At 53.6% G+C, this 9,180-nt stretch overlaps 1 protein-coding gene across 1 annotated transcript; it reads right to left on the bottom strand.

Annotated features, from left to right (window-relative positions):
• Nucleotides 1-253: 253 nt before the first annotated feature.
• Nucleotides 254-6,483, bottom strand: TMEM72 (transmembrane protein 72). The gene is made up of 5 exons (XM_010121293.2): nucleotides 6,414-6,483; nucleotides 2,353-2,419; nucleotides 1,854-1,925; nucleotides 976-1,115; nucleotides 254-794 (listed from the first exon to the last, which is right to left on the bottom strand). The coding sequence occupies exons 1-5, from the start codon at nucleotides 6,481-6,483 to the stop codon at nucleotides 334-336; spliced, it is 810 nt and encodes a 269-aa protein (XP_010119595.2). The 3' UTR covers nucleotides 254-333.
• Nucleotides 6,484-9,180: the final 2,697 nt, after the last annotated feature.

Below are 9,180 nucleotides of genomic sequence, written 5' to 3'. Positions count from 1 at the left end.
TGGCTGTGATGTGTAGCGCTGTAACAGAGGGATGACCCATGCGTGAGGCCATGGGAGCAGAAATCTTACTGTCCTGGCATTACCCTGGCTGAAAGACCGCCTGTTCCCTGGCCATGGCACTGCAGAGGCTGGGGACCACCACTGGCGCTGTAACAAAATGTGGGGCCCTGTAGGGTACGCAGCCCCTTGAAAAGGGGGCGACAGGGTTGTCACCCTGGAGGCAAGGAGAGCAAGGAGGGCCACCTCTTGGGACCCCTTGGCTGCTGGAATGGCAAGGAGAGATGCCAGCAGCAGGGGTAGCAGGTCTGTCCTGTCCTCATTTCTGCTGAGGGCTCAAAAGAGGCCTGTGGGGCTGAGGGGAGCGAGGATGACAGGGGTTTCAGGTGGGGTGAGGATGGGTGTTGTGTCTGACGTGGTCTCTTCAGCCTCGCTCCCCACATCCTCCAAGCTGTCGCTGACAGAGGGGATGATCTGCACCACCTTCTCCTGGAAGTGCACTTGCTTGCGTGGAGCTGGCGGGGCTGCTGGTTGGGCAGGAGCTACTGGGGCTGGGCTCCTGTCCTTGCTGCCCTTCAGGATGCTCTTCATGTGGCCCAGCAGTGAGCGGTGCTGCTCCCTCTGGGCCCCGTGGAAGGTGTAGGTCTGCTCAGTGTCACCAGCGATGGTTGGGGCTGCCACGGTGGCTGAAGGGTCCACATACTGGCCTGCCTGGGGATGCGTCTCTTTGTGCCCTGGGTTCTTTCTCCTCTTGCTCAGCAGGAAGTAGGCCAAGGCAGTGAGCACCAGCATGGACCCTGGGGAGAAGGCCATGTCGGCTGAGGGCTGGGGCAAGGTGAAGAGCTTGCCAAGCAGTGCTTGGTCTAGGTAGCTCAGCAACCAGTCCAGCACCCCACACATCCCCACCCTCTCTGGCCCTCAACAAACCATACTCCTCTTCCATCTGTGCTATTCCCCACCCCACCATGGGCTCCTCACCAGGGATGGTGACATGCCAGACGAGGACGGGATGCAGGAAGCAAGCCACTGATAGCAGCGTATACCCCAGGAATTTCTGGAAGCTCCCTGGCCGTCTAGCTTGCTTCCAGCAGGCCTGTGCCAGGGAATCGGGCTCATATCTGGGGAGAGAAACAGACATCCTTGTGGGAAGAGGCACCAAGAATGTGGCAAGAAATTCGGACCTAACCATCATCTATTTCGATGTGCAGATCCTCATTCTGGTTTTCTGGAAAACCAGTGTGTTGATCAAGGAAGGTAAGCAAAGCCTGAGCCTCTCCCATGGAGAGAAGGGGCCAGGAGCTACCTCTGCCAGAGGTCACCATCTCAGGCCATTTCTCCCTGGTGTGTTTGCCCACTTGGCCACTAACTGAGTGCCTATTAGCTGGTGTAAGTTGTTGCCTCTAAGCTATGGGGGCTTTTGAGTTTGTGCTAAAAGACAGCAGAAGTGCTTAGCCTCCGAGAAGTACATGAAGATTTCCTACATTTTAACTCAAACTTCTGCGCTGTCTCTGGGAGGGAGCTGCAGCTCACCATGGGGATCTGGCTCTTGCCTCAACCCCAGTCCCTTACAGGGCTTCGTACTGTGTGTTAAACAGATGCTGCAGACCAGGGTTTATCATGCTGATGCTCAGCAAATTTTGGCACAATCTTGGGTTAAAACACAGGATTAATTGGCTGTGGACACGGCCCAGTTACCCCCCCACCCCAACCTGCCTGAGTGCCCTTGCCATGGCATTAGGGACAGGACCTTTGTTCTGGCACTTGCAGGTCAGCTAGGTCTGGTGTTGCCTGTAAAGGGCAAGTGGCCTTAGGGAGGTCCCACCAAGGCTGGAGAATACTGTACAGGGTCTACTCACGTGAAGCACATCTCCAGGAACAAACTGATAAAGAAGAAGCCTTCACAGACAGTAACTGCAGCCCCTGAAAAACTGAAAGGTGGAGCTGTCAGGGAGGCAGGGCTGGGCTTGGGCATGCTCTCCAGCTGGCAGAAGGGGCATAGAGGGGCAGGATTTACTATCCAGTCCACAACAGAGTCTGTGTGCTCGGATCTGAACACCCTCTGCTTGGCTGGTTTGTGGAGGAGAGTTCAAAGCCCTTCTGTTCCCAGGGGGTCAACCTGCAGCCAGGGTCACCTCTGGCCTGCCTGAGTCTGCAGTAGCATGGGTGATGCAGTAGCATCTCTTTCTCTAACACAAATAGCTTACTTTTCTGAAACCTAAATATGGACATCTGAATTCCCCAAAGCCTTGGACACTGCTCCCTGCTGCTGTTGCAGTCTAGTCTGGTGCTACATACGGTGGAGGGGTTGAACGCGTCACCCCCACCAGCTCTGACTCCAATGGCAAAAATACTCACAGCAGATAGAAAGCCAGGCTTTTGAACTGTCCTCGCTGCAGAGTTTCTATGCCCACACCGATCAGCACTAGAAAGAGAAGGTAGGAAAGATGCTGACTGCAGGGTTGGTTCCCGACTCTCTGATGCCCTACCAGGTCCTGGGATCGATTCCCGGTTTCCCCAGGGGCTGGCGAGGCTGCTCCTCCAGTGCTCTGAGGCACGTTAGGACTGCCAGCACCAGTGATTCATGCTGACACACCAGCCCAAGGTGGGCAGAGCTGAATGCCGGCCTTGGCATAGAGCACAGAAACCCATCCCAGCTGCATCCCTATCACAGCAGCCTTACCACTGCGTGGGCTGGGGAGAGGTGCTCTGGGGATACCAGCTGGCCTTGGGGGAGGTGAGCAGCAGTGTCCTGTGTCCCTTCCACCCCCTGCCACACTGGTCCATCATGCGTGCCACAGGGACTTCCCTCCCACTGCCCCATTCACCTCTGTCCCCTTCTCGTTTGGGGACCTTTCTGCCCAGGTCCCCCTAGTGCCTGCCAGTCTCAGTCCCCAGGCCTCCTGCACCCAACACATGGCTGCAGGGCAGCAGCAGGACAGAGAAACCATGCCAGCTGCCTTCACAAAGGGCTGTAGCCATGGCATCAAGATCCTTTGGTAGCCAAACAGAAAACATGTAACGGGAGCAGGCAGATTAAAAACAGGCAATGAACAACCCCTCAGTGCCCTGGCCAGCACAGCACACTGGGAAGTCAGTTTAAGGGGGATTAAGAGTATTAGCAAGGCTAAAATCTTCCCTGGACTGGCTGTTGGGGGCCAATAGCTTCAGGGGATGGAAAATTTCCTTCATCATCCTTCAATTCCCCACAAGGCTATTTCCAAAATGGAGCAGAAATGAAGTGCCTTGCACCACCTGCAACAAGCTGGTCAGTACTCGACCAGCCAGTCACGGTGTGCAAGTGCCAGCTGCGCGGGGCTGAGCAGAGCCCGGGTCTCATGGCCAGGGCACCGCTCTAGGCAGTAACTGCACTCCTGTCTGCACTTGATGTCTCCACATCTCACCGAGCAGTCTCTGCCCATCCACTGGTGCTCAGGAAGTTCACTGCTGGTGCTGCTCAATGCATGTTGGCCAAGGCTTGAGGTGCCAGCTGGCTTCATTTATCTGAGCTGCGGTTTGCCCCAGTTGGAGAAAGGCTCCCAAACGGGGGTGCAGACCAGTGTCCATCAAGCCTGCGAGGTGGGTCAACGCTGAGGGTCTGTGCCTGAGAACACAGCTGTCCTGTCCTGGCCAAGCAAATCCTTGCCAGGGTGCCGCGGTCTTGCTTTGGGTCCCCCTGTGTCACACGCAGCCGCTGACCCCTGTCAGCCAGGGGAAGGCATGGGGCTCAGGTGCTGTCCTCCTCCCCGGGGGCTGCCTCTTCAGCCCTCAGCAGAGGCACAGGGAAACCAGTCTCATCAGAGGGCTGTGAAGCTGTGTGAGCTGTGTAATCCTACATGCGAACTATTGTCCTTTGCTATCTCGTGACTGACAACCCTCCTTTATAAACTTCCCTACAAATGTGGAGTTCATTCACTCAGTCATTCATTCATTCCCTGCAGATGAATGCAGAATTCAACAGCTCAGCTGTTACGCTCCAGTCTCCGCTCTGGATGGGAAGGTTTCCTCATTTTGCACAGCTTCTGCTTTATACACAAAGCTGTTTGGCTGAAGAATCTGCAAGAAGCAAAGGGCTGTTTCCAAGGTGTTTGTTTGGACTAGTTGCTGCCTTGATTTGGATCTTATCCAAACCATGTGGCTAAAGGCACATGATTAGGAATTAAATGGTAGAAAGCACGAGAATTAAGAAATAAGTGCGGACTCTCTCCTAAATGCAGACATCACAAGGCCTAAAATCTCTGAACTACAGAGATGCCCCAAAGACTGCAGCGAATTGCGGGGCTGTTTGATCCCTCTTCGCTAACTTGCCATGAGGTTCTGCCAACAGCAGGGCTGTCTGATTTCTCACACACAAGAAACCCCACAGCCCCACCATTGCAGACAGCCATTACACTCCAGGATGCCGGGGGAAGGGGAGGTTTTTATTATGTGGGTAACCTTCTGTGTTTGCAAGCAGCTTATGGAGCTGGCCAGGCCTTCTCAGAATCAATTTGTGCAGCTAATGCACTCTTCTCTCTCTTTCATATCTTTTTTTTTTCAAACAAACCCATGGGATTCTCTTCTGCGTGGTTTCCATTTCATGCAAAAACCTCACACACCTCATCAGGCACTAAACACTGCATCAGGCTGTTTTCTTACTCCATTGAGATACAGAGGAATAAACCATAGGCACCTCCCATTCCTTCAGTAGCCTTTTGGGAAAGTCAGGTGATACTGGGAATGCATTGGAGCTCCGGAAAAGCACAGAGATTGGTAGTGCAGCTGTCTACACTCTGTGATGCTCAGCAGAGAGACAACTGCACTGCTCATTTCAAGAAGAACTACAGAAAAAGGTGCAGATGATGCAAAATGATGAAAAGAAAACAAGCAGAGGAAAGAGAGATTATATTCCACTAAGACACTTCCAAATTTTAAGCTACTTTCAATTTTGCTGTTTTAGCTTTAGTTTTCCCAGGGCAACAAGGTCATGTTTTCTCCCAGGAAGGTCTCTATGAGCTTCCTTGGAGCTTTAACAGAGAATATGACCAGCATGGGGCTCAGGGGGGCCCAAGGGGGATGGGGATGGAGAAAAGAAAAGATTTGCATTTGCTGGTTAAATTTGTGCCCCAGCTCCTATCTGTTGCAGTCTCATCATGATGTGCACTTATCTGCTGGGAGTTTGTATAAACTCAAAGACTCAAATCTCTGCCCGTTATCATTATCAGTTGTTAAAGCACATTCCAGAGCACAGCCTCCAGTGTCCCAGCTGGGCTTTGGGTGTCCTTGCGGACCTGTGCTCTCTTCAGCTGTCCTGTGTGCTCTCTACTTTGCCCCTGACATGAGCAAAGTGTCTTTCATGGCTGTTTGCAGTTGATAAAGGAAATGCAAAGATAGGAGGGCCTGCTGCAACCTACTCTGCAGTGCCTGAATCTGAAATTCCCGCGGGTCTGACAGAGGAACCGCAGGCACCACCTCAAGTCACCTCTCACTAGGAGAGGTGACTCTGGTTCACACCTCCAGCCTTTCGGCAAATCAGACACTTTGGTCTCTGCTTTACTGATGGGGAAACCGAGGCAGAGAGCACTGTCTGTCCTGTCCTGTAACAGCGAGTCAGCAACAGTGCTGGAGTGAACCGCTGAGATCTCTGCGTTAGCTGTTTCCCCACATCCCATCTGGAGATGCCCCATGTGAGAGGGTTATTCACCACAGTTCACCCCTTCTAGGTGAGACTCTGTGCCTGAGACATCCAGCTCAACACACCTGCATTTCACCTGAAACCGAGTCCTCGGCTGTCTCACCAAACCCAGAGCACGCTGTCCCAAGCAGCCCCTGGAAGCGGGTGAGAGGGTGCAACTAGCCAGGTGGGTGAATTTATGATGTTTGTATTGCAGCTATAACCTGGGCTGCTTCCTGAGCCTGCTCCCTTATGGGTTGCTAGACAGGCAGAGCAGTGTTTGGCAGTGACTGTGCGTGATGGCTGGGACCTCTCCATCATGCCTGGCACAGGACACCTCACTGTGTGCAGCACAAGGAGCTCCTCCTTCATTTTTGCATCCCACAGAGCAGCCTGGCAGTTTTGCACAGCCATGAGTATTCTGCTTTTCAGTCTCATTCACATCTTGTCTGTGCCCATGTCTGTTTTACAATAAAATAATTTAGTTTTCTTTTCCATTTGTGCTCTAGCTTATCCTCTGCCATACTGAGTGCTGGCTCTTCTTTTCTGATGTCTCACTGTGCCTCCCACAGCATTTGGAAAGACCCCAGCTAGGCACCCAGCAATCTCCCTCACTAGGTCGCAAAGCAAAAGTGAGCAAGTTTCCTTGTCCCCCTCGTAGGATGGGGCAGTGGCTGCACCTGGCCAAAGGCAGGGAGACAGCTCAGGGGTCCCGACACCCACTCAGTGCCTTTTAGTGTCAAAGAGAAATAGAGCTTGCTCTTACCTGCCGCAGTGGAGATGCCCAGCAACCGGCAGGTGTACTCCAGGGCACTCCAAAGCACCTCATGCCGCATGGTGAAGAGATGAAGACAGCGGTGCCGACCAGGCAGAAGCTCCTCTTCAGAGCCCCCGCCTCGCAGCAGCTCCCAGCCACAGGCAGAGACCCTCCCTGCCCAGGACCAAGTGATCTTCCTGAAGGAAAGGGCAGTAGGTGCAAGACCGACCAGCTCTGCCGGTGCCTCCGAGGGGAGGGTGGTGGGAGAGCCAGCTGCCACCGCAGGGAACCGGTCACCGCTGCTTCCCACTGCTCCCAGGGGCTGCCGAGACTTGGCCCTTTCCTGCTCACTTGCTGCGAGCTGCTTGCTCCATTGCTGGCCCAGTGATTAATGATTGGTAAGGGGGGAGTGCGGCTTTGGGAGCATTTGCACCCAGGGTGCACGGCCTCTCCTGCTCCCGAGGAGGAGGCTCTGGAAGCCCAAGCTGATTAAACGCATATGAAGTCATTAGTGCTGTGCAGCTCCCAGCAGGTTAACCATTTGTGAGGATGGTGATGTTTGCTCTTGGTGAGAGCACGGTAAGTTTCTGGCAAGCTGAAAAGCTCCCAGGGCACCCCAGCCCTCCTGCCTCCTCCAGCTGAGCCCCTCGCCACGGCTGCTGCTGCTGCTCACCACCCAGGTTTGCCAGGCTCTAACGAGCATGGCTCATGCAGCATCCAGGCTGATGTGCAACCACAGGAACAAGGAGATCAGATCTATTCCCAAGGGTCCAACAGAGCCAGGCCCACTATAGCAGAGGAGTTGTGTATTTCTTTTATTGGGAACTTCACTGAAGTGTATTTCTGTGGTTTAGTCACCAGTGCCATTTGAACAGCATCAGGGTCACAAGAGCCTCCTGACAGGTGGAGTGGGGTGCATAGGTACTCTGGCCTCTTTGTATTTGATTTGGCAAGCAGCTTGGGGGCCCTTGGCTTGTCTCTGCAGGACACACTGCCTCTGGAGAGGAGCAGCCTTAGGCATGTCTGAAGGCCAAGATGTGACAGTGCTGCCCTGCTCTGGACCCTGGCCCCACATTCCTCTATGCTTGAACATGGCACAGCTCACTGGGGGTCACTGATTTGATCCCCATTTCCTGCTGTGTGGGGGAAGAAGTGGAGTCGGCAGCAGCACCTGGGCTTTGCAGTCCTGGCAGGAGGGGTGTGTGAGTAACCGCGCGGTCCCGGTGGCCAGGAGCGCAGACGTCTGGTGCCCGCGGGGCCGTGGGTTCACAGGTCAGTGAGCTCACCTTCCACGGGGGCTGGCGAGTCACTGCAGCCCCTGCCCCTTGCTGCGCTTGCTGTGAAGCTGGCAATGGTGCGGGCAAGGGTCTGGGTGAATCACACTCAGCTCACACACAGGCAACCCTGTGGGGAGATGGCAACTGGCCGAGCCTGTCTCCCATGGTCTCTTCTCACCTGCCCAAGACCGCAAAGCCGAACCTGGCCAGTACGTGTTGTACTGATGTGTCCCGGAGGTAGAGATGGCTTGGTCCAAGGGCACAGTGACAGCTTTTCTTCCACAGGATCTTGGTCTGTATTTCAGGCTGGGATTTTCCCAGGGCAGACAAATGCCTGAGCTCATGAAATGGTTCCTGTAAATAACTGCACATGGTGTTTTTCTGAACACTTATAAGGTGGTGGGTAGCAGGGATTTTGCAGCAGACGACAAGGTCTGGGGGCAGAGCACATTTTCGATGTAAAAATGGAAAAGTCCACTGGAGAATGGCTTCTAGAGCATTCTGAGGGGCAGTGCTGAATAGTTCAGACCCAAAATGTGTCTTTGCCTTGCAGCACTGGCACTGCCTTTGGGTGATCCTGTTTCCTCTTGTCCTCCCCTACCACTGCGGGTGTTTGAAAGAACTATGGGTTTTCCACAACTGCTGACTCAGCAATGTGTCAAAACTTCCTTTTCAAGAGAGACACAAAGAGGGAAACAGAGGCATGCCAGTGGGGAAGGTCACACGAAGGCTGGGGAAGAGCCCAGCCGGGGCACCTTGCCGCCCTTCCTGCTGCAGCCTGGGGGGTCCCCGTGCCCTCCCACAGCACATAACGGCAGGCTCCAGGAGTACCCTCCACTTCCAGAAATCACCAGAGTGGCTTAGGAGCTCTGAGATCATGCAAACAGACTGGATGCATTTTTTCTTTGCTGTGTTGGGGTTTTTTTTAACATTGATGTACTGAATTTCAGGTGTTTCTTTACAAATGTGAAAGCTAGAAAACTGCTTAAAAAGCAAATAGATGAAAGGAAGACATAAGAGTCTTTCAGAAACAGTTAAAGCCACAAGCTTTGGCTTGAAGAAAAGCAGCAAACACCACAGTGCAGTCCTGAGCACTGTCAGCACCCGTCCTTGAGCAGCACCCAGCACCTCTCACTGCAGCAAGCCGCTGCCTCCTCCCATGGTGGGGGTCCCCGTTGCCAACAAGGGCACTGCAGCGCGCTGGGCTGTTACTCTGGAGTTCTTATTAGACTGCAGTGAGGTCTCACCCAGAAACTAAATGACTTTGTCTAAGTGCCCTTGACAGCAATGTTTCCTTTCTGGAGAGTAACAAGCCCCAGGGTTTAAAATAAATGTAAATTCATGGGTGGTGGTGGTGATGGAGGAACAGAATCTATTCTGGAAAGCTACATTAATAGGTTAACAATTTAAACCTCCTGTCTCCCTCCCATGTTCCCTTAGCTATTGCCCAACCTCCATCCTCTGAGTGGACCTACATCAGTTTTCATGAAGGTCCTTGT

The sequence above is a fragment of the Chlamydotis macqueenii genome, chromosome 7 (genome assembly GCF_036417535.1).
Source record: "Chlamydotis macqueenii isolate bChlMac1 chromosome 7, bChlMac1.mat, whole genome shotgun sequence".
Taxonomy (NCBI): domain Eukaryota; kingdom Metazoa; phylum Chordata; class Aves; order Otidiformes; family Otididae; genus Chlamydotis; species Chlamydotis macqueenii.
Note: the sequence above shows the minus strand (reverse complement) of the source record. Positions and strands in the feature narration are given on the sequence as shown.

What these genes read in the sequence shown, in the direction of transcription:
- TMEM72 (XM_010121293.2), bottom strand. Translation starts at nt 6,483, where the DNA reads ATGCGGCATGAGGTGCTTTGGAGTGCCCTGGAGTACACCTGCCGGTTG. An exon ending in AGCCTGGCTTTCTATCTGCT is followed by an intron (nt 1,926 to 2,352) that starts GTGAGTATTTTT and finishes TCCACCTTTCAG; the next exon opens with TTTTTCAGGGGCTGCAGTTA. An exon ending in CTGGCATGTCACCATCCCTG is followed by an intron (nt 795 to 975) that starts GTGAGGAGCCCA and finishes CCTTCTCCCCAG; the next exon opens with GGTCCATGCTGGTGCTCACT.